General features: G+C 46.7%; 1 protein-coding gene across 7 annotated transcripts in view; it reads left to right on the top strand.

The window, feature by feature from the left end:
* The window catches only part of NR5A2 (nuclear receptor subfamily 5 group A member 2), a 115,926-nt gene that overhangs the window by 52,100 nt on the left and 38,715 nt on the right, over window positions 1–25,111 (top strand). For 6 of the 7 annotated variants that reach the window (XM_037004700.2, XM_037004703.2, XM_017659947.3 and 3 more), the window contains 2 exons: window positions 10,324–10,443; window positions 18,391–18,538. In XM_037004700.2, coding sequence (XP_036860595.1) covers window positions 10,324–10,443; window positions 18,391–18,538 — 268 coding nt within the window. The remainder of the gene's footprint in view (window positions 1–10,323; window positions 10,444–18,390; window positions 18,539–25,111) is intronic. The other variant, XM_037004702.2, reaches the window with a different exon arrangement.

Here is a 25,111-nt window from a genome sequence, read left to right as displayed (position 1 = left end):
ACTTCCGTTGTGCAAAAGCTAAAGGCAATGAAGATGACTTCTCTCTTCTTCGAGGATGCTCCACTCCTACCACCTCCATTAGAGAACCTTCCTTCAATCCAAAAATATTTCTCCCATTTTCCAGTGGGAATAAGTGGGAGAGTGGGATTCAGTATCTTGCATCTCACTTCTCAGGCATCTTTGCAGGAACTTCTGTGTATCAGGATAGCTGTGCATAAATTCAGCTTGATTTACCTTCTTTTATCATTATATTAAGATATAAACCCCATAGCTGTACAGTTTATAAGGGTGAATGAAGGAAACACCACCTAGAAATATGGAAGTCATGAGGAATCGGCTTGGGACTAAGCTGCAGAGCTGTGGCCTCGGGGACAGATGGAGCTGGGCCCTGCTTCGGTCTATAGGGTGGGGGTTGGCGGGAGGGGGACGCGCAGTACAGCCCCGTGGCCTGCAGGGTTTTCGCCCTGAACTTGGAATAGAAAGAAAATGCGAGGAGAAGTAGTGGGAAATACATCACAAGACACACCCACCTCACCCACAGGATGGGTGTTGCTAAAAATCTAGCTTGTGTGATTTTGATTCCAGAATCCTTACCTTGCAGTTTACATAGGATGTTTCCAGCTTTTTAGAACTGGGGAACTAAAGCTCGGTCAAAGCTAGTGCCAGATGATACTGGTGGCTAGTGTTACGTCTTTGGGCCCTTTAGTGGGGTTGAGAAGCCCTGCACTCCCCCTGCTGAACTGTTAGCAGTTGCAGGGAGGGGCACAGGCATCTGGCAGTCCCGTGATGGTTCAGGTCACCTTTGGGTCTTCTGGGACTGGGGCCGGGCCACGAAGGGGTTCCCCAGCCCTCCCAGAGGTGACACACTTGAGCAGGGCTCGAACGTGTGAGGGGCAGGGACCCCAAGTGCTGCGCCGGTGGGGGGGGAGCTGGTTCCCACCAATGGTGGCAGGGTGCCACTCGATCAGTTGTGACCAAATGGGACACCTCCTGATGGAGTTACCTGTGGGATACTAGGGAAAAGGTCCCAGGTTCTGTTAACTTATTATTTGCCTAAGTATCTTGAGAGGAATATCTAGTCAGTCATGTCATATAATAATCTGGATTGTCAAAAATATGAAGAGCATAATCCTTTTTTCGCTAGACCCCTCCTGCATGTCAATTCCAGTTCACCCCAGAGAACCTCATTTCTGCCTCAGTTGGGGCCCAAATCAGGCCCCCTTGGAATTAAGTAAACACTGTACCTTAGCTCACCCCCCGTCCATGTCACCCTTCCTAATCTTTTCTCCCAAATAGGAGAGAGCATCTGTCTAGAATTTATGTCCAGATAATTCCAAGTTTCTGTCATTTGACATCTGTGTTTTTATATTTCCAAAGGATTTTTTTTCTCAAATTACAAGCTGCTTTATATTTGAAATGGACGTTAAGTGGCTACTAATGTGTGTGTTCCCTTGCAGGAAGACAGTCAAGGCAACATTGTATTCAAAAAACCAACCTCTAGAGAGAAAAGGAGGGAGAGTGTTCTTTTCTCCTATAGGAAAAAGACCCTAGTGGCCGGGCCCGGGGGCCGGAGCAGAGCGCCAGCGTCCCCCGGTGCCTGAGCTGCTGCGCGCGCATCCCGGCCCGCCTGCCCTAGTGCCCTCCTCTGGAACACCAAGCGGTTCAACTACGGTGGTTACTCAGTCCCTTTAGCACCGATCAAGAGAAAGCCCTGCTGCCAGCGGGACCAGGGTGTGATCCAGACAGGGTGGGGTGCCCTTCGCAGCTCCGGAGGCAGGACGTCGGGTGGGAGCTGTCTGTGGTGTGCACACGCTGTGTTTAGGGCACCGGAGTGAATGTTTCCCAATACACACCATTGAGAGATTTTCGCAAAGCAGAAATCGTTGGGTTTGCCTGGAAGTGACCACCCTCACCTTGGGGCTGCACCTCTGACTCCTGGAGCTCTGCCCTCCATTGCCACCACTTCTCCACGAACCCGTTTCTGGGCACCTCTGACCGCACGCTGAGCGATGGGACTCTAAGGGGAGAGGGACAGTGCCCGGACTGGGTCCCCTGCGTGTCGCTGGGGCCGGGGGAATCCTCCAAGCAGCCTTTGTCCGCAGCGAGTTCCCACCGCTGATCGGGCTGCAGGGGCCTCTCCCGGCCTCTGCCCTGATTTGGGTTGTATTTTTGGTGAGGGACACTCAGGCCATTTGGGTCCTTTTCCTCCTTTCTTTGGCCAACTGCCTGATTGAGCTGCCAGCCAGAAAGGACCAAGGACATTGTAGCCTCTAAAAAAAAATGGTTTTTTTTTTCTGGCTTTGAAATGTATCTTAGAAAGGAAGAAGTTGCACGAAGACCTTCGGGTCCTAATGGAGCCTGTGGCATGCCCGGTGACCCCCCGCTTCCCCCTCTTTCCCGCTCCAGTACCCCAAGGACTCCCTTAACATCCGTCTTCATCGCTAGTGCCCAGGTAATGGGCCCCCTGCATCCCCGGAGCTCTGCTGCTTGGGGCAGTGACACCCGCCTGGTCAGACGGGCAAGGGCCTGGGCTCAGACGGTCTGAGGGGAGCCCTGGGCCAGGGAGCAGGGAACGGGCAGTGGTCCTCATGAACAACACTCAGCAAGAGAAAAATGCTGGAAGGTATTTCACATTAATCTACCTCCAAATTATTCTTTTCTCACTCATCGACCCCTTTTTATCACCTGAAATGTTCTCCTTTGTACTTCCTTTAGCACCTCTTACATTTTGCCTTCTTTTATATATTTGGAGGTAGACTGAACTACCATTAGTGGGGTGCTGGTCACTGAACTGGATACATTTACGTTTATCTTCTTGAACAAAAACTGTGGCTATGAGAGCAGCTGAGGTTCAAGAAGTTTGAATTTTTTGCCCAAAGCTGCGCGATGGGAATGCCAAGATAGGAACTCAGGTTTCCGAGCAACAAAGCCCATCCATTTCCTTTAGAGTGTGAAATGGTCCTGAACTCTGCTATTAATGGAGGGGCCTAAAAATACATAATGCTCTCTATTTCTAAATTGTCTCTGTTTATCTTTGGAAAACACCATTAGAAAATTGTGTCCTGGGACCAGATCATCTCGGCCCCTTTTAACATTGCCAACAGCCTTAAAAGGCTCCGTGTAGCTAAATCCTGTCCGCCTAGCAGCCTGCATCCGGAAGTGCAGAGGATGTTACTAGATCCAGTTCACTGCATCTGGAACCCTCCTCTGAGAAGCCCTAGAAATTTCTCTCGGGAGCCCAGCACTAGGAGAAGCTGTAACTGCCTGATTTTAACATTAGTAATGGTGCTCTGGCTACAAGAAACCAAAGTGGCCCATTTCCAACAACTGGAACAACCCTCATGGAGCTTAGTTATGGGGCGGATGCTATTCTTGGCTTCGACTTAGTTCTTCATTTCCATTTTCTTACTTATTTCATTACTCATCTTTTATTATAGGTAAATGTAAACTTCAAATCTTTTTCTTGAGGATATGACCTATATACATGCACTCAAACATAACATATATACACATACATACTCATTTTCTAATTACTGGTTCCACAGTGTTTAACACCTTTCCTGTTACCTTGTACACAAATTATTTGGCATGGATATGTCTTGTTTGTTGAGTTCATTTATAAGTTCCTTGAGAATAAGAACTAGGCCTTACATTCATTCAAGTCTTACTAGCACCCAACAATAATATATGTTGTCGGATTTATTGTTGATGGGGGTACGTCCATAGTCTGACAAGGTACGTGGCTCCTAGGTTAGCCATGCCCTCATGTAAACTGTCCTTTTTAATACCAGTCTCACTAAAGACGAGGCTGGGGCAGCCGTCAAGTTCATCACTGTGCCAATTCCTGTCCTCTGTACTCTGCAAAGGGCTGCATGCAACCTGGATGAATTGCCCCAGCTACTGACTCTCTCATGATGTCAGAGCAACTCTTTGGGGAAGTGTGGGCACAGCTGACATTCTCTGAGGAGCAGAAACTCCCATTTTCCCCATCTCTTTATATCTGTACATGCTTTGAACTCAGAGCAGTGGAATGAGATTGATTCCCTAAGACACGTGGAAAATCTCATGACCTGTCAGGGCCCACCTTAATCAGATTGTGTAAATTACACGTGGCTGTCTGTGGGACAGTAGACACAGAAGCCCTGACGGATGAGCAGGCACCCGCTGGTGAGGGAGTGCAGATTCCTGTTTGACCCCCCAGAGAGGATGCGCTTACACTTAGCAGGTAATTCACTGATACTTCAACAGGAAGCTTTCTGTAATGTGGGTAAGAAGGGGAATCAAAACTGGGAAAAATGCGTCCTTCGGTTTGACACTCTGAGAATGTAGCTACCATTCTACTTGAAAGCAGTCGGCTAAGTTACGTTATGTTGTCTGGTGGTGTCTATGTCAGTAATGATATTTGACATTTGTGTACACTATGCAGTCTCATCTCCCCCCAAAAATCATCACTGAGTATCTGGCACTAATACATCTTTATATAAATACTGCATTTGGCATCCCCTGGGAAATAAGCTATACCAGGCCTACAAATGTTCAGGATAAGTGAAACTTACCTTTGGAAGCATTAGACTTTGTTTGAATTGTAATAATTTTTGATGGAAGGCCTCCAACACAAATCCCACCATTCCTGATCTCTTAAACAGGATTTGTTGAGCCTGTTCTTGTGAGTCTCCGTGGTAGTCGGTGCCGGGTCCTGGACCCTGGGTTGCAGAGGCTCAGGACCTCTGACTGCCTCTGCAGGGCGGCTGCAGTGAGGGCGTCGAGAAGTAGGGGCCCAGTGTCTTTTATTCTTTCTCTCCTCCTTCTGCTGACAGCGGGCTTGTTCACTTGGCAGCCGCGCTCCTATCTCCCTGGACATAATCATGTGGCTGCGGGGCAGGGCTGACTGGTTCCATTTCCCTGAGATGAAGGGTATCAGCTGCATGACAGCCACTCAGCAACCTTGACAGCCTCGGTTCTGGGCGCCCTGGCTGCCCTCGCCTGACGGATGAGCAGGCACCCGCTGGCGAGGGCGGTCTGGTGTGTGTGGTCAAGGTCTTCGAGGGGAAATCTGGGAATTGAGAAGGCGTTCCTGTCCAAAGCAATCATGACCAAAATAGATGATTCTAATGACTGTGTGTATGACAACTTAGAACAAGAGATGGAAGGAAGCATGTAGACTTTCCTAGGTCCTAGATTCTGTGGACTATTGGTCATGACCCAGATGGCGGGTGACATGCATGTAGGTCAGAAGGGATCGTGGAAATGAAAAAATGTGCAGATGCCATGCATCTAGACCCTTCTGCCTCCTGCTTCCTTCCTGTGAAAGGGAGTTGAGATCCCAGAGGAAGAGAAAAATCCTTTGTTGCTCCACTGGAGGAACATAGAAAGGGGCCGGAATAACTCGGCTGCCTGGCCAAGTGTTGACAGATAGGTCTTTGTGTTGTGAACCCACAGCCACCCAGTTAGAAAGGACATGCGAGTCACTCCAGTTATCTCAGGACAGGGAAGGACTTCTGGTCATAAATCTCATGGCTGTTGCAACAGCTGACAGGGGAGTTTGACTGGCTGTCACTTCTCTTGTACAGTATTGTTTTTAGCTCTTGTTTAATCATTGTTAATGTGAAATCACTTTTTGTTGGACTTTGTAGCAGTTTATTATAGAGTTGGCAGATAGTCATCAGCGCTCTTTATCCAAACAGTAATGGGGGAAAGCAGTTGTGGGGCCGCCTTGCCCAGAGCAGGTTCCTGCTAAGATTTGTGAAGTTGGTCTCGACTTGTCTTGGTTTTGATTTGCCATCATTGCCACAGGAGGAAGGGTAGAGAAACGGAGGGCCGCCTCCAGGAACTTTTTTTCTTTTTTTATCCAGAGTAATCGCTACACTTTGTAATGATTCTGAAGAATCTTTGCATTGTTTTTTAAATACTTTGTTCCAAGAGTTGTGCCAATAGGAAATACAGAGAAAAAGGGTTTATTAAGTGATTTCAAGGTCTACTTAAAGGCACCCTTCTTGGGGGCTTCCCTGAATGCTCTGGCATCTCCCCAAGAAATGAAGCAGGTAAACTGCCCCTTGGATTTTTATGCCGGTGAGATAATGATAACAGATTTTTACTGCCGGCTCTTCCCTGGGAATGAGTTTCTGGAGCCAGGGATGGTGTCTTAGATTTCCCCCCAGTTTCTAACACAAGTCCTGGGACAGCAGACTCAGTGACCCCAAAAAAATAGGTTCAGGTCCAAGCTTTAACTCCAATCCATGTCAGTAGAATGTTTTCCTAGACATACCTTTTTTAAAACTCCACCTCAGATTTATGGTGTCAACTTTAAAACGCTCCTGCAAGAGGGAAAGTGAGGCAGCGGCGAGAGAGATGTTCTGAGGGGCTCAGTGTGGGCTTGAGAACCATCCTCATGTTTTCCTCCTTCTGACTGCTGCCAGATGCTCTGTTCTGATGAGAAAGCACACGTTTCTAATGATTAACACTGTGGGTGTGGGAAGGCGCTTCCTTAACAATATGAGGTTTGTATTCCTTTACACGCTCATCTACAGTATCAGCATGAATAGTTTCTCTGATGAGTAACTAGGTTTCTGAGATAAGTCCTTCTTTTTTATGGCTGATAACACAGGATTATATGAGGTGGTATTGCTGCCTAGTGAGAGGTTTTGATATACACTGGAAATTATGCTGTGCCTCCCTCCCTCTGGGCTCCCGAAATGCTACCCTGGTGGTGTGGCTGGTGTGAACACCTGGAGAATTCAGTCAAAAGTAGTAGATTACTTCTCCCCTCTTCCCCCTCAGCCCCATATCACCAATAACCCTGCTTTCCAATGAAAAAGTGCCTTCAAAATTGCCAACCTTTCTTATCTAGAGAGATAGGGAACAAGTCAGTCATCAGATGCACCTGCCCTTCTGATCGCGGAACTGCGCGAAAACCATGTCACTGAAGTGCTGGGAAGCTACACGCTCGCCAGTTGCAAGATAACATAAAATATCACATAATCAATTATGGAAAATACTGAAATGGAATGCTGGTGTGGAAAACCTCCTCAGAGAGTGTTAAAACAAGGAATCAATTGCTCTGGAGGGTTTTAAAATTACCATCAGTCAAGAAGTGTTTACGAAGGGCCAGCTGCGCGTGCAGTGGGTCGGCGGTGGTTTCCGGCACGCGTGTGTCAGGTCACGGTGGTCTCGGTTCCACAGACGCGGAGGAGCCGCCCGCTCATCTTGAGGGCTGGGCACCGGCGGCGGAGAGGCGAGGGGCAGATCCTTGGGGAAACGGGGGCGATGCAGCCCTGCATCCCTTCGGGAGCATCTCTGGGCTGGGGGGGTCACTGGGAGCCACAGCCTCTGGTCCGGCCGTCACTGCCGTCCCCACACCCCAGGGGCGCCAGAGGCAGGAGCCACTGCTGGACTTTGTGACGACAAGGAGATTGTCACAGAGATTCTCTGTCAGGCACAAAGGAAGAGAGGGTGACAGGAGCAGCACAAGATTTGACACCAAAAATGAAGTGCTGATGATGGCAATGGGCATTTTCGCCTATTCCTCCAACTTCTGAAGAAGCAGAGGAACCAGGAAATGTATGCAGACTTCACAAGCCTGTCCAGCTCCTTGTAAGGAACCTGCAGGCGGCCCGGGAGAGCAGAATGTGCCCTCCCTCCGGCGGTCCGCCTTCCCCCTGCCGCACCCCCCCCACCTCCATCCCTCCATCTCTCTCCCCTTCTCACTGTCTCTCTCCCATATCCACGTGCACAGCCTCAGGAATAAGGTCTGAAAATCCACCCGACTCCTTTTCTACACACAAGACAAAACTCTGTCTGGAAGTGGATTCTCAGCATCCCAGAGAAAAGAGACCAGGAAAAGTCAGTTCTCTTACCTCGCAGTGTGGACATGGCTTGATGGTGGCAAACCAGGACCACGGGTGTTTCTTAGCCGCTGCTCGGCAACCAGCACGGGCGAAGGGGAAGAGCCCGTCCCCGAGATGCCTCCGGGGAACGGGCCTCGCCGAGCCCCCACTCCTCTCCTCCCCTTCCCCACAGCCGGCGGGTCATCTCCTGGCTCTTCGATCTTCCCACGTGCAAAATGGGAGTACCACGTTTTCTTGCTGTGTGAATGCCCTTCAGTGGCCCCCTCCCGATGTCCCTGAGCACACTCGGAGGAGTGTCTGTCCCCTGCCACCTCGAGATGCTTTGCAGCAGTGACGCGTACGGTGACTGTTTCTGTGGAGGCCTCTGTGACTGCAGGGTTTTTAGGCTTCCCTGAAGAGAGTGTAAATATGTAACTAAAGCCTTACATCACAGAGGAAAACGTACACTGGAGCCATCATGGACCCATAAGTTTGAAATAAGATGCTGATGGTATATTTGCTGGAACGAGAATATAATAAAACCCTGCAGAATAAAGTGCACTTGCTTGGAAACCCCAAGCATCTGAGAGACACGGTCCCTGGAATCTGTCCCTGGTGCTGGGTCGCAGACCACCGCTCCTGGTGCCACCTGTCGGCAGAGAACGTTGAGGGGGGTCTGTGTCTGCCTCTGTGCACAGCATGACCTGGGACGCACGTGCTCCAGGGAATTCCTGCTGCAGGGGAGGGTGAGCGTCACTGCCACTAAACCGCTAGGGACGGAGCTCCGCAAGGTGCAGCCCGCATGCCCTGTTCACTGTACACCAGGTCTGGCGCTTACACCCACCAAATGTGGCTCTCAGAAACATGTTAACTTCATGGTTGAAATTCTGGTTGGAGGTGTTTCTGATGGAGATGGTGGGGCTGCCTTTCCCTGATCGCAGAGCCTGACTGTAGCTTCAGTCTCTGCAGTCGCCTTTCCCGTCTAAGCAGAGTGAGTGTGGCCCAGCAGTCGGGGGCCTTCGGGTGGTGCTTCCTGCTCTGGGGTGTTGTTTGCATTTCACGAAGGGGATTTCCCACTGACCCTCTTGTGTCATCCTCACAAGAACTACCTCACGTACTTTTAGGTGGGAAAATAAGGTTTGGAGAATTAAGTGGCCTATCCAGGCTCTCGTGGCTAGGAAGTGTGTAACTGTCTGAAATCCCTGTTTTTGTTCCGCATCTGAAATGCCCACCACTCTCTTGATGGTGTTGGCTGTGTCCTGGACTCACAGAAATGAGGTCAGCCACAAGCTCTCTCAGTACTGTGTATTCCTAAGAGTCACCCACTATCCAGTCCCATTGAGTGGCCGCTTAGCAATGAACCTGTTAAAAGTGAGTTCGATTGATTTGGCTTAGAAAATTCTAGCACCACTTCGTGTAACTTGGAGACAGCCTAGAGCTTGAGAGAGAGAAAAAGAATCCTGGAGGCACTAAACTGCTCTGAGACCCTGTTCTGTCCTCTGCAAATTGATTGTAATGGTACCACTTCTGCTAATTGCAAAGGCATGTTCTGTGAATCAAATCTAAAGAAATACACAAAAACTTTAAGAACTGGCCACAAGTCAGCGTCCGGCATGAGGGACAGATGTGCAGTGCATGTCTGAGCATGGCCATGGCACTCGAGTACAGGGCCTTTGGCTGGTGCACGTCACAAGGTGACAAGGGTTAAATAACCACAGCCTGGATCCACGTGCGCTCACATTGGCCGTGCGTGTGTGGGTGGTGCACGAACTGGGTACGTGTTTGTTGGTGAGGAATGGCGGCAGGATGGCGAGTGGGTGCAGCGCCCATTGTGACACCACGCCTCCCTTTGAATCCATGAGGGAGGCCCTGTTCTCTGCCCCGTTGTCACATCGGGGCACTGAAGTTTAGAGTTTGGGGAAAATGTTCAGACCGTAAAGCAGGTGCGGATCAGCAGAACACGGCTGGTGGTGGTTCTGTTCCAAGTCTGTAGCGCGATCAGACTTCACTCAACACCGGGGCCAGAAGGAGCGTGTTACGCTGGTGGTCTCTGGATGGACCTCCTTGGTCTGGCGGTTTGCTCACGTCTCTGTACTGTTAACGTCAGCCCCGGTTCCATGTATGGACCTCTGGGTACATGAGCGCAGGGCATGCGAGGCCGTTCTCCTGGGGTCTGGTGAGGAGAGCCTGAGGCGCCCGCGCCTCCCAGAAGCCTCCCTAATAGCTCTATTAGTGTTAGGTAGCCGGGCTAATGGAGTACCTGTTCCTAGCAGCTCATTGATTACAATTACTTAGCTTAAGTATTTATATGTGGCCTAAAAAGTATCCGTCCAAGTGAAAATAATGATTCTTCAGGAGCAGTGATGTACCTTCTGAGCGTCTGTCTTTGGCGACCGTAGATGGACACTTCCTTGCTGGTAGGGAGTTACCTTATGTAGAAAACTACGTAAACACACAAAAAAGTAGTCACAGTGACATTTTCTTCCTACCTCTCTTGCAGGTTGATGACCAAATGAAGCTGCTGCAGAACTGCTGGAGTGAGCTCTTGATTCTCGACCACATCTACCGACAAGTGGTCCACGGGAAGGAAGGATCCATCTTCCTGGTTACTGGGCAACAAGTGAGTGTAGAGACTAAAAAAAAAAAATGATATTTTTATTAAGCATGTTGAGAATGGCAGGAATTTAAGTAGGTCAGAAGCACTCTTGTGCTTTGAAAGGAAGAGATTGGCTGTAAGTAATTGTGGAAAGCTGACTCGGTGAGCTTCATTGCTGCTCCCATGATTACAGTTAGACTTGTAAAAGCAAACATAATCACCAGCATTCTGTGGCTTCCAGTCGGCTGGATGGAAAGTTGTGCTTTGAAGGGTCAGAACAATTGCTAGGTCAGAATTAATGGTTAGTACCAAGGGCTTTTTCCACGTGTTTTTGCATTAACCCACTACGTGTGTTTGTCGGCAATGTAAAAACCTTATAAATGGTGGAATCCTTACTAGTTTGGAATTGTATTGGTGGGAAAGGCTCATTCAAAAATCGTAACATTATCTAAATATTTGGCATAAACGCAAGCACATGAGAAGGGATAGGACTTTTAGTTGAAGAGCCAGGCACCATTCAAAAGGAAGACAGAGAGGAAATTACTGTTAGTTAGTTTCTACTCCTTTCTGAGTGGATGCTAGTCAGTCCACGCATACTGACTGAACTGAACATCCCACAGTGTGCCAGTCACTGTTCTGGGGCTTTGGCACTTATTGGTGAACAAAGTGGGAAAAGATTACTACTGTCACAAAATGTAACTTTGTAACAGGGAGAAGCTGTTGATAAAGAATGATCCTGTAACAAACCTATAATATATTAACAGTCTAAGTGCTATTGAGTAAAAGAAGAAAAAAAATTAACCGCTATGTAGAAGGGCATCCACCCACACAGGTGGGTGTACATTGCACTGTGACCCGTAGATTACAGTGCTAAACAGGAACAGTAGGTTGGGCCTTACTGAGAAGGTGACACTCGAATAAAGACTTGAAGTAGGAGAGGCGTTGGCTTGGTAGATACCTGGGGGGAAGAGAAGGTATATCACAGACATAATTCCAACTCTACGGGATTCTGGCACATCCCAGGTCTTAGCTTCCATTCTGTAGCTGGTGTGTTGCTAAAATAAATGTGTGGACCACAGTGATCCCCTTAGTCCATTGGGCCGTTGCTGTCCACGCATCACTGCAGGGGAGTCAGCCGTGCCTCAGTACATTGGTGCCCAGGCACCGGGATCTTTACGTCTAGCCATAAATGTTTATGTGCTGTGAAACCACAGCAGTGCATATTTGAAAATGAAAGGCTATCTCCACATCATTTGCTGTTTATTTATCATATTAATAAATCACCTTTTCCCAATCAAATTAAAGGCAAGCACTCTTTGGGGGTTTTTTGCAAAATAGATCAGTCCAGCCATGTCCGTCCCTGCCTGGTCCCTGCTCTCGGCACCTCTCGGAGGAAAGCTCTCTAGATGAGAAAATAAGTCTTAATGGGTTCGACTTCCTGTGTCTTCAGATTTTGTTCAGCATTTTCATCCAGTGATCCACGTCTTTGGAGGTGAAGTACCCATTTCCAGAGTCTGAGCTCTGGGGAGACCCCCAGCTGCCCATCCCCCAGTCCTGCCCAGCTAGGAACCAACCCATAAATTAATTTGATTTCATTTACTTTTGGGTTTCAGAAATCAAATGGGTTTGTGCCAGCCTTCCTCAGAGCACTTCATTCCTGCTCTTTGAAATACTCCTCATTTCATGTTTCATTTTGCCTTAAATTTTCATTTTGCCTGGTTAAGGTGATTACCATTTAAAAAGTAGAGAAAGTGCGTTTCTTGTCTCTCTGATTTTCAAAACCAAGAGCAGCCAAGGAATTGATGGTATGTATTGATCATCTTCAGTATCAATTATTGCTGCTTTGTGTTTTGCTGACACAACGGGAGGAGGGACGCCCGGTGCAGAACTGGTGGGTCCCCTGCGCCCCCCGCAGCCTGGGTTCTCCTAGCACCCCCGCAAAGTGAGTCACACTTCAGTCCAGCTCCCCCTACTCTTTCCCACCCGATCCAAGTGAACAGCCTAATAGTTCTTGAATGTTGTCATTCCTGGAAATTATGGGGGGATCTTTTTATTTCCCTTTGTGGAATAGGCTAGACAAAACATTTTAAACATACCTTTGGGCTTCCTGGACTTCCTTAAGATGGAAGTACAGCGCTGCAAAGGAGGCCTCTCCCAACACATGACCTTCCCGACAGAGCGAGGGAGATACTTTCACGAGGGGTCATAGACATTTTTGTGTCTGCACAACACCTACTAAGTGCTGAATATTTTGGAGCATGATAAATATTAGCTGATTGTACTGAATTGGAACTGACATGCCTTGACCAAAGTGCTTAATTAAAATAAGTTAACTTGGCCTCCAGACCCACATAGTCCTCCTCACCACATCCCAGATATCATCTATCCCCTTTTATAACTAACCTCCAACTTTCTGTTGTGGGGCTGAGATACCAGCAGTGGTTCTACAATAATCAACTGCTTTTTACTGCAGTAGACGTGCAGTTTTCCTACCCTGTGGGCCAGGGGGATAACGTGAAAATGTTAATTACAAGTTTCTTGGAATGGCAAACACTTCCCTGAATGCAAGGGTGGGGAAACCTAGATACTTGTCAACAGTTACAAAAAACTACATTATTTCTGTATACTGATTTTTAAGAAGATTGTTAGAACGTGGTGAAAGGAAAGATAGAAATATATTAAGTGTAAGAGGAAAGCAATATTAAGGGAGGATGATTTTTAAAAAGATATGAAGTAGCTGAAGAAAGCAAAAAAATAGAGAACTTCCCCTTCATTGTATTTATGGTCTAATAACATCTGAACTATGCGTAGCGTGTACGCCCATGACTAGCGCAGATGGCTTGCTCTCTGGTGTGAAAATGGTGTGTGTGTGGGTGTGAAGTGTTCAGTCTCAGAATGACCTGTGTTCAAGTCTCCATCCCTGATCTTGGACTGGCTGTGTAACGCAAGCTGGTCTCTCTACCTCTCAAGTTTCCTAGTTCTCGCCTGTGCAGTGGGGCGTATAATGGAATCTGTCTCAGAGAATTGCAGTAAAAAGCTGACATTTATGGAGTCACCAGCCCTATGAGTAAAACACTATAATCTTCCTCTTGTATATGAGGAACTAAGGCAAGGAGTGGTGATGTAGTTGAGTCAAGGTCAAAGCACAACAAATGAGTTCAGGAGAATATTCAGATCTAGGCAGCCAGTGCCAAAGTTGGTGTCTTTAATCAACACGCCATATACTGCCTCTCGGTAAAACTCACAGTTGCCACAGGACTTAACTTTCAGCATAGGGTCTCTGTGGGTGGCGGAGGGGAGGCGGGGGGCGGGGTCCTCAAGTAATTTCAGGGCCTGACAGCTTGTATGGAATTTCCAAGCAAAACAAATTTCACTTTTTTTTTATTTAGCCTAAATACATGAATTTCCCCAAATTTTTTTGGTGGGGCATTGTAAACACATTGTAAGAATAAATTTAAATTTTCTAGAAGAGATTTTAATGTGATGATTACTGACTATGATAAAATTATTTCAGCATTAAGGGAAAGCTAGGGAAAAAGAAAATCATAACACCACCACCCTACACCAAGTGTTCTCTTTCAGTTTTTGGACACAATATATTTTAAATGAGGGCTTTTCCGACTTTTCAAAATAAAATAATTCTCTGCCAAGGAACTCCACGGTGGATCTGTGCAAAGAGACCTTAAACTGATAGAAGTCGGCCTCCGTGACACACTGTATCAAGTCATGATGCTGGTACCACAGAAACAAATTAAATGGCATTACTTCCTTTTTGGGCTGCTTACCACTGCCCTCTAGGAGAGGGGATCCATTATTCCGTTAATTGAAAAAGGTTTCTGAAGGCTTGATGAATGAGGGAAGGCAGAGATGGGAGGGGAAATCAGACACCGTCCTGCCCCCAGTGTGAGGGGTGTAGTTCATGGGCTGACTGATGACTGACCTTTGCACTGTGCCCTTTCCCAGGTAAGCCCCCGACGCAGGGTCAGGCCAGACGGGAGAAGGTCCAGAAGGGGAAGTGAGAGGGGATCAGGTGGTCACTGGAACTGTCAGGTCCGGCTTCGGGAATACCCGTAAAGTGAGGGTGCTGCGCCCACCCCTCCTTCACAGGTGGAGGCAGGTGACGGTGCTCGGACGTCCCAGGGGCAGGGGAGCAGGGACATGGGCTTGCTGGGTGACATTTTAACTAAACCCCACTACCTTTTTTCAGCCTCACCTTAGCCAGAAGTGCTCCCAAATCACTCCATAAATTTCCAGGTTTGCTTGTAGAATTTTCTCAACTGCCCTGTGATGATTCCTTTAGAACAAATGAAAAGGTTAATTCTGAGTACTTCGGTAAATAGTAATATTAAATGTGCTTCAGCCTGTAATAGTGGGGCCACAGTCCTGACACAAAGGGGAGCAATTTGCTGTCACCTTAAAGCATGTATATCATTCCCACATAGTACTTCATAGCAGCTCTTCTCGACCAGCTAAGGAATGCAGGGTCCCAGGTGCTCCTTGGTACCAGGTTCTGGCTTTTTCCTCCTGAATGCAGCTCATGGTAAATAATGTGGTTCATTTAATACAGTAGAGGAGAGAGAAAAAGCCTAGACTGAATTTTTAAAAATGAGCAGATTTCCAGAGAATTGGTACTTGGATTGGAGATAGAGAAGAAAGATAAAATAGCACAACTTTCCTATAAGCCCAGTGACTAGCACAGTGCCTACCACGCTGTTTGCCCAGTACACATTTGCAGAATGGAGTCCCCTCATAGTTCATTCAGAACCAGAGAAATTGAAATAGTCCCACTGCAAAGAGTAGCCCAGGGTGCCAGTTCCTCGTATCGAACTGAGGATTCGTGTTTCTCACCTAGTAAGTTAGCCGTTACATTTTAATTATGTCTTTTAACAGGCATCTATATAAATACATTATTAAATAAACTTGTTAAACAACAGGGAAATAATTATTAATAATATCAAGCATTGCCAAATCGATTTTATTATTTAGCATCTTAGAATTATGACAAGAAGTCATTTTTGTCCAGTATTTAAATATGCACACACAAAACATACACATCTGTATCTATTTATATATATATATATGTATGTATATACATAAAATAACAATTGAGTACTTTGAAGTGGGTCACTTTTCGTATTTGCATATTGTAGCTAATTAACAGCCACTGTAATATCATCCTAAGGGAATGGTCTGCCGGCAATATATTCATTATCTTCTATTATTGTGTATCATATTAAAGTGACAGGCATCTTACAAGTCATTAAAAATTTCAGCTATTAGAACTAAAAGCAATTTAGCTAAACTGTTTCTACCTTCATGATGAGTGAAATTTATCCAAAGGGGACATCAGCTTATAGTATTTCTTCAATATTTGCCTTGAATTTAATGACACAAAGATTACATGTAAGCGAGCAATAAATTAATTTTACTAAGTACATAAAAGACAAGGCCAGCTGCTCATGAAATGAGCTCAAACTCTGCATTCAACAATGAAAAAATAATTACGTTTGTAATAAAATGTAAGGAAGTTGCAGATCTGTGTGCTGTTTCAGGAATGAATTACCTGTCCTCCTTCAGAGTCGTGCGGTTTGATAAATTATCCTTGAAGGAAGGGTTACCATAGCCCCTATTTAATAAGCATGTTTGAGCTTTCAAATCAGTGTGTAAATAAATATATAGCGATAAACTTGTTGCAATAACATTTCCCAAAGTCCATCTCACTATAGGCTACTTGCTGCATACAGGATCCTAAGAAACAAGTTCAGTCCTTTCAGTTACAGGGCATTCTTTTTAAGTACGAAGTTGTAATAGTTGAATTTATTATTACACACCTGTTAGAACTACGCACATACTGAATTTTAATTAACCCATCTAAAAAAAATACTGAGGTTCATTTCAGTTATGTGCTGCAGTTTCAGGTGGGAAGTTCTAGTAGCTAAACTCATTACACGGCTGTCAGAACGACATTTCAAAATTTAACCCTGTCTTAAAAATTAAAAATACTATTACCGACGTACTTGTGATTTGCTTCAGGATAGCTCCTGGTTTAGGGAGTCTAGTGATTTTGCTTAAAATGCACTCTGTGCACACTAAGCTACAGGAGCAGTGAGCATTTAGCGGGATTCGGAGCTTCAATAGGTGGCATGTCCCCGCTACCCTCACGCCCTGAGAACCGCAGACGCAGGAGGCACCCTATCGTCACCTGGCTCACCTGCATGGTTCAGCCGTCAGGACACCCAGGGACGGAGACTCACATGTTGAGCCCAAGGCGCTTCCGCGCTCAAGTGGCCGCAGTGGCCGGGATCGCCGCCTCTTCCGTGTCGGGTTCCTTCCACTTGTGTGGCCCCACTGGGCGTCCTCGCCATCGTCTCCCCCCTCTCCTGTTTGTCGGCTGTGTTACCATCATCATCCCCTGGAGCAGCTGGCCTATGTGCAGGTTTTGAAGAATCTAGGGCGTGGGCACCACTTAAGAAGGGGTCGTTAGGGTAGGAGGTTCTGTAAGGGAACCTGTGGCGGCACCGTTGAGATGCCCCTTTGGTGCCAGGCCTATCCTCATAATGTGCTCGGGGCTCAGGCTGCCTGGGTACCAGCCCTTTCCCTTCACACGTTCTCAAGCAGAAACCTAAGGAGCTCTCAGAATGTTTGATGTTTACATTTAAGGGACAGATGTCTGCCCAGGGACAAAACAGGGACAGTGCTGTGTCTGAGGGGAGAGCCTCCTAGAACACACACTAACAGTGGCCTAGTTGAGGCCACATAAACTGATGGACACCTTTGGGGGTCATCTTTCCACTGACTCATAATTTTTCTCACTCTTGAAAAAGGTTTCTGTACACCCAGCATTCTCTGGTTAAAGCTGAAAATTCAACTCATCATATTTACACAGTAAAAAAAAAAATCCATTCTGCCTCGTTTTTAATTGCAAATTCTACTCGGGGGACTAGTTCTCCTGCTTAGGAGGCAGCCCTGTGCCTTCTCCTAGAGAAGCAAATGCAGTCAATTATGGTAATGAAATGTCAATAAATATAAAAATTTAATACAGTCTGCTCTGCGTGAGTGACAGGTGAGGGCTTGCCTCCCAGACAAATTTGCTGCCACTGCAAATATTAAATGCACCTAAAAGAGGATCCGGTTGCCCAAGAGTTCTCCAGGAAGGCAGGTGGGAGCAGAGCGTCAGGTGCCAGCCGGGCTCTCCCCACGCACTGTGATTGCAGCAGCCAAGCCAGGGCGTCCGTCCACAGCCATCCAGCACGTCAGCTTATCGCTATAAACTTAACTTCTTCTGCCCCCGTGAATAATGTGACATGGTGCATCGAAGTAGCTTTTAAGTAAACAAGGTAATAAGCTTTTTTTTTTTTCCCCCCAAATTCAGAAGTTATTCTTCTTCCTAAGATCATTGTTGTCTTTAGACAGGAATGTATCAGTAATCCTGTGAAAACAGTAGTTGTAGCTTTTTAGGAAATAGCAAACTAATGTACCTATGATTCCTTCATCACATAAGCATGCAGCCTTGAATGATGGTTACTTTAAAATGTATCTCTTCATAAAAACGGAAACATCTGTGCCTTCACTCCACTCCTATATTAGTTACTGTCCTTGTGTGCTCATAGAACTCTGTCCTGGATTCACTTTTTGTGTACAGTGTATTTTTCTTTAAATGTACTCATGAGAGCTAAACGTGAATCTTATGTGATGATGCAGTTTCGCAACAGAAAAAAGATAAAGATAATATACCTGTAAAATAAAGGGAGTCAAAGCCTGTTCCCTACGAAGGTTGTTAGCAAAATGGTGAGATGGGTCAGGCCAATGATGATCCATGTTACAATCAGAATACCCCCGACTACTTTATGGGAAAAGCCCCCTCCGTTATAAATGGATCCTGCGGTCTGATTTTACCCACAGTTCCAAGCGTCTCAAGGGAAATACATATTTCTGATTCTGATAGTCGTTAAAGCTGTGGTTCTGTTACAGGTGGACTATTCCATAATAGCGTCACAAGCGGGGGCCACCCTCAACAATCTCATGAGTCACGCACAGGAATTAGTGGCAAAGCTTCGGTCTCTCCAGTTCGATCAACGAGAGTTCGTGTGTCTGAAATTCTTGGTGCTTTTCAGTTTAGGTAAGGAATTCTTTTCTTGTGCTACGTACACCCGCAGGTTACTGGATGATACCGAACCTTGAGTGTCTTAAAGTCAGTGTGTGTGTTTGTTCTACCAGGATAAAGCCCTTCTTTTCAAGCATAACATCATGAGACGAATGTATTTTTATGTATGTGCTCTGCATGATTCATGGCCCTTAAGAGGATAGGTTGGGTATGTATGGAAAAGGGGGTTTTGGAGTGGATTCCCACATTTTCCTCCATAATGGAACAAGTCCATAGGCAGCACTCCCAACGCTGTGACGGGTTTGAATGGAGATCACTTAGGAAAGACGCGGCCTCGAATTTTAGCCCTCTTTCTTTCGGTCCTTTCTATATGCCTTTTGCTTCAGCTTGCTAGCTACTGCTGTTTTTATTCTTGAAAATATGGATAGTAATTAAAAACCGGTTTCTTAAATCTGTACCCGGGTTAAGTCGAGAATGTTTATACCCAAGTGCACCATTCTGCCGGTGTAAAAGATGATGCTTGTCAAGGGGAAACGATGCTTCTTAAGGAAGCTTTGGAGGACAAGGATAACTAAGCAAGACAGATTGGCTGAATCAAGGTTCTCAGTGAGTCAGTTGAGAAAAATCACCACTGCTTGGAATAAAAAAAGGATTAAGGAGATGGATTTTTATTGACTTCAAAGGAACAGATTTTTCTGCCTGTCCCATACTTGATTTCTTTATTTTGTTGGCTTAATAAAGCCAACTTAAATAAACTTTTCGCCAAGTCCCCATTTATTACTTATTGGCAGACAGCTGAGGGAGGCAACTTCCCTTGAATGAAAAAAAAAATGCAGAAATCAGATTTGCTAACACATGTTTTTTCTTTAGTCTTCAGTTACAAGATAGTTGTGAATTCATATCCTAAGAAATAAAACAATAAAATGGCAAAGTAAAACAGATGTGTCCACTCCCCAAATTTGGTATTTTCGTCTTAAAATTCTTCTTGACAGCACCACACAACTGTTGCTAATAAAGGGAGAGTTTGAAGTAATAGAACCGGAGTCAATTTTTCGCATGTAGTCAACATGTAAAATAAAAAGAACATTTTCGTATTTTGGAAAATGTGATAAATATAGCGAAAAGAAATGTTACTGAAAATGTAAAAAGACAACAGAATTTCATAGATGTCATGTTCAAAGGTTTACAGTGCCAGGACTGCATGCTGTGTGATTTCTGTATTAACCACAAGAAATAGGAAAGTTCTACTCAAGGAAGTCTACATCTTTTACCCGAGAACAGCTCTCAGAAAATAAAGAGGAAGGTAGCCTGAGCCTGCTTGCTGTAATCCCACAAGTTATTCTGGTTACAGCAAGAGCTTAGTCTTTTCAACTAGTATATTTGACCAGTAATTAAGTGAAAAATGGGGTAACATATGTGTAAGAGGTCTTAGAGCCTCTTAGCGATGACTTTCACGTCAAGGTCAGAGAGTTCCGATCAAGAGTTCCTTTTGAAAGAGGCAGGGAAGAAGGAACTGGCGGTGAAGGCCAGGTTTCCAGTTTATGGATGGAAAACATTTTTTTCCCCCTTTTAACAATAATTAATCTTTTTGGGGGTAGCTTTATCGAGGTATGTGGATAATTAAACTTAGGTACCCAGGCCAGCCCACAAACACCTCTTTTATCTGTCATGGGAATGAGTGAAATACCAGGATCACCCTCGGGACCCGAGCCCAAGTCTGGAGCCGGTACCTGCCATCCCAAACCCACACGAGCCCTTAGACTGAGACCTGACACATTCCAATCCCAGCCCAACCTCCAGCCTGGAGGAAAATGAGGATTTTGTGGATGGATCGGAGGCTAGGGGCTGTGTTGAGAGAGGGCTGCAGCAATATTCTCCCAGTGAGAGAGGAAACAGAGTTTTGCACACAGATGTGGTACAAGAAGGCAGGTGTGAGCTGAAGCAGAGAAAGTGTGCTGTGTGGAAGGTACAGCTGGTGCAAAAGCAGGCAAGAGACAGCGGAAGAGTCCAGGAATCCTAGGAATCCCGTATGGCTGCAGGGAAGCCCCGGATATGGCTGGAGAGGGAAGCAGGAGCCTGGTCACGGAAGACCCTGGGGACATTCAACAAATACTTAGAGCATTTACTGTGTGTCGGGCCCGGAGGTAGCCCTGGGAGCACGGTGCTGACCAGTTGGGGCCCCGGGCTCCTTTCTGTAAGCCAACAGGATATAGAGCAGGATTCTTTTAAAAGGGGCAAGTGACAAACGTTGACTTGCCTTTCTGGTCCGAGCGGGGCTGGAAACTGTTCAAAGGTGGTCTTAACCGTCCACGGGCCTGGGGATGAGGGGACACGGACACTGGAGGGTGTGAACCACGGCGTGCGACGGCGCTGTGAGGGAAAAGTCTAGGATGAGTGCCAGGTCTCTGGGTGCTTTGACCAAGAATCTCCAAGAACAGCAGCTGATCTCAGTCAAAGCCAATTCCAGTAGCAACCATCCTTCTAAAATCATTCTTCAATTTCTTGAAAAGATTATTTTCTTCAGATTGTATCCATGAGCAAACATCAACTGATTAAGCTGGTTAAAAAAATACTAAAATTAAAAATACCCCTCCCTCAGGATATTTCTCTGTGTATAGTAGACTCTAGAGGCCAGTTGCTCCTGGTTGTAATGTTTTCTTAAAATCCTGTTAAATTACTATATATATACATATATTTGCCTAACTAAGAGATAACCTAATTTGAGCCCATTGATAACTTGGCAGAAAAGGAGATAGTCTAATTTGGCTAATTAAAATTGATGACCCAGGAGAGGCCAAAATAAGGATTATTGGTCTATACTCCCACCTTCTATAAGAAGGAATCAGAGTGGCCGGTGAAAGGAGGCTTGCTGTCTGTCCCCAGCGAATGCAGAGATAACTCACAGAGGGCGAAGTGTGTGGGGTCGCGCTGCCCAGGCAGTGCCATTACTGCACGTGCTCCAGAGATGAGTAGAATCGCCACCAGCTCCATCTCTAGAAACAAACGCAGAACCAGGAAGCAGTCATGCGGCCTTTAGTTGCAGAGTCCTGACCTAAATAATGTCGTTGTGCATTCAAGCCCGTCAGCATCAGCGATGGTAATGCGGCGTAAGTGCGCGAGGCAGCAGGGGACGGGACTGTGCCAACTACGGTATGGCTCTGGTCTCGGTGTCCTCAGCCTCAAGACCCAGTGGCCAGGCCCTGCCGGACTCTGGCTGCATCCCCGGGGCGAGAGAAAGTCCAAGGGCCACATGCCCCTCCTGCCCCTAGCAAACACCCCTGTTATGGTGTGACTTCCAGGGCTTCTGAGAGCTTTTTTTTTTTCATACTCAGCTGAGTTAAAGGAATCGTTACTCCTTTTTGAGGTTTCCCCAGCCTGGACAGCAGCTGACATACACCCCAAGTCTCTTAAGTTTGGGCTGCGGAAGTCCGCGGAGATGAGGGGAGGACGGTTCGGCTCCGCGCAGGCACCTCCGGGCAGTGTGGGCCTGGGTCCCGGCCGAGCCCCCAGTGGGGTCAGAGAGCACCCCACATTTTTCTCCGGATTCCAGGCTCCTAGCACATTGCTTGGCACACAGTAGGGACCAACAGGGTGTTACCCCATAGATGTATAAGCGGACTTGGTTTTACACTCGGAGCAGAACCTGTGCCGCAGCAGTTAGTGACGGGTCCCGGCTGGGGGTTTACCCAAAGCCCTGCCTCAGGTACCAGTTATTTTTCTGAGACTAGTTTTTCCAAAGGACTGCCTGGCAGACACCTTCTTAAAATTAAATGCTCTATTGCTATTAGGATTTTCATCCTTCCGGTTTATAAGAGGAGATGCTCATTCATAGAAGCCCTTGGGGAAAGCCGGCTTGCAGCACGATCCGGGCACATAAGGATGAGAACCAGGCCGCAGGCACGGTTCTGTCCCAGGCCGATGCGGCTCAGCCCTTCAGCGGCTGGGAGATGCCATGCCTCCTTCTTAGCGTTGACAGAGCCCTGGTTACATGAGAACGGACGGACAGAACCATCTTTGTTAATCATGGTAGTTCTTTGGTCCACACCGAATTTCCAGATTCTGAATGTGACATTCATTTACACCGCAGTGCATCCCGGGTGGGACTCACCCACATGGAGGCGACCCCTGGGACAGTGGGTTGCGGTCGCCTCGGGAATGACTCACCTGAGAAGGCTCCTGCCCTTCAGATGCCCTCATCACCCACCCGAGCCCCCACTGTGAGCAGTGGGCGCAGTTCAGAAAACAGAAACGACCATCTAAGCAATTGCTGAAATGTCCCAGAAAGAATAGTATGTGTGTGACTTGATGCACTAGTTGGAAAGGGTTTTGAAAATGGATGGGTCACACTCTCAGGTCCTTAAGACCTTCAAAACCATAATTTGGAAGGAGAAAATGAGTATACGTTAGGCAGAGCAGGACATTTTTCTCCTTGTCTGTGTGGCTACTTTAAGCTGACCAAGCCCTACACTAAACAGGGCTCTCCGGTTCCAGGTTTCTTTGCAAAGGCCTCTTACTTCCCAGAGTAACAGACTAGAATGTCCACGGACGCAGGAAGTATATGTTCTGCTCCTAGCCTACCACCTGACATGTGGGTTTTAAATAACACTGTATTCATGAATAAAAGAATGCTTCTCCTTGCAACATGTAGATTTAAAAAGAAACTAATGGGAACTAGGAAAAATTAGTTTTAAAAAAGTACAAGTACAAAATTGAGAGAAAGGGAGTTAGGGAATAGGTCCTATGCATAAATATTAGAGAATCTGACATCTTTTTTGCTTTAGACAGTAAGGATGTAAGTCTGCACCTTAGGAAGGGGGGGATTCTTAATGTAAAATAGAGGCTGAGTCCAACTCCCCTCTTCGGTGGTGTCCGTCATGAAACACCTTCAGGCATGAACCACTTACTTTCTCCCTTACTGGGGAAGGGACCAAGAGGTCATCTCCCTCCTATTTTCTAGTTGTAAAAATTAGGTGATTTATCCAACATTTAAGGCCCAGAGCCGGTTCTAGAGCTAGCAACCCCAGGCGCCAGACCGTGTTTTCTCTGCTGGGGCCCACTGTCCACTGCAGGGACATGTGAACTTACACATCAGTATTTTTTAAATATCACCTACATACCAAGGCGCCATCTCTGTAGACAAAATGATGTAGGGAACTGGGACAGTCACCTGAAGAATGGGTCAAAACAGAAAACCATCCTTTCTTGGATAGAAATGGGAAACTGCTTTACATGACTCTCTCCAATTTTTATTAAGTACACTAAATTATTAGAAAACTTTTATTGCCCCTGGCTTCTAAATATATCGTAAGTTGTCTCTGTCTTTGTCTCTGGGACCTCTGAGTTCCAAGGTTTCCATGAGCCAGTAGGAAGCATTGACCAACCCTTGTACTCCCTGTCCTAAGAATCCCTCCTTAGAGCTTATTGTTGTCTCTTTGGTTTGACATTTTCTTTGGAGCAGTCCCCAGACTTAGAAAAACTAAGTGACTGTAAGCCTTCATTACCTGCGTGTCTATTTTCTCATGTGTTAGAGCTCTTTGTGATGGTAAAAGGACTCACTGAAAGAACATGACTCGGTCATCCTCTTCCCCTTCGGTGGTCACTGGCACTGAAAACCCTAAAATAGAAAAAGGGGAGCAAACGTGTCATAAGGTTCCGGAGAAGCAGCTCCTTGGTGGGGAGAATCAGCAGATTCCCTCTCCAGGTAGAACCTCTACTTTGCCAGAGGGTTCACCGTCACTCTGCTCGTGAATGCGATCCTGGCCGTGCAAATAGTCATATTGCACCGTGTTTGCCAGCGGACCAGTGGGATGAGTTCAGTCTTCCCAGAAAGGAAGTTTGTTTTCAGGGCTTAGTTTTCCAGAAGGCTTAGTTTTTGATATGATGGGTATTTGTTCTTTATTTGTAATTCTGCTTTGGTATTTAAGTAAAGGTCTGTCCCTTGTTTTCCCTTGCCTAAGTACACCATTTCTCCTCCTGGCATTCAGGGTCAGCACCTGGCCAAGACACTTTGTCCAAGCTTGCAATGGGGCCATTGGTAAAGCAACAGGGAGGTGGGCTTTGTGTGATCCGAGCCCCCGGTGCCCCTGTGAAGAGCGTAAGACTCAGGAGGAATGGTCACATAGGCACCCTCTCCTGTCAGGACCAGACTCTATACACATACTTCATATGTTTATATTTGAAAAATGAAGGCTTTATAAAACAGGCAAAGAATTGCAGGGCAACTGTTGATCCCACGTTTCACTGGACAAGAGACAACAAGAGCTTGTGGGAAGAGTAACCGCCCAGTCATTAGGGAGGCCCACAAAAGGCTGCCCTGTCAACACAGCCCAGAAGTCGGGGCAGTTCAGGTAGGGCCCCCTTCAGGGAGGACTGCTTGCTCCTGCCCAGCAGGATGGACTGTTATGAAGCTCCCAGCAAGGTCGCAGAGAACTCCCCTCTGATGAGCAGACTCCCCTGTGCACAGCCTCTCGTCCCGTCTGGCTTGTTTGCTACCCCTGGGAAGGATGTCCTGTCGGGCAGGGCAAGCTGTAAACTGGTTGCTTAAACTGCGTTTCCACCTGCTAATGTGGGTCCAGATGTTAGCCCGGC

Source organism: Manis javanica, chromosome 11, assembly GCF_040802235.1.
Source record: "Manis javanica isolate MJ-LG chromosome 11, MJ_LKY, whole genome shotgun sequence".
Taxonomy (NCBI): domain Eukaryota; kingdom Metazoa; phylum Chordata; class Mammalia; order Pholidota; family Manidae; genus Manis; species Manis javanica.
This window is presented reverse-complemented; position numbering and strand designations above follow the sequence as displayed.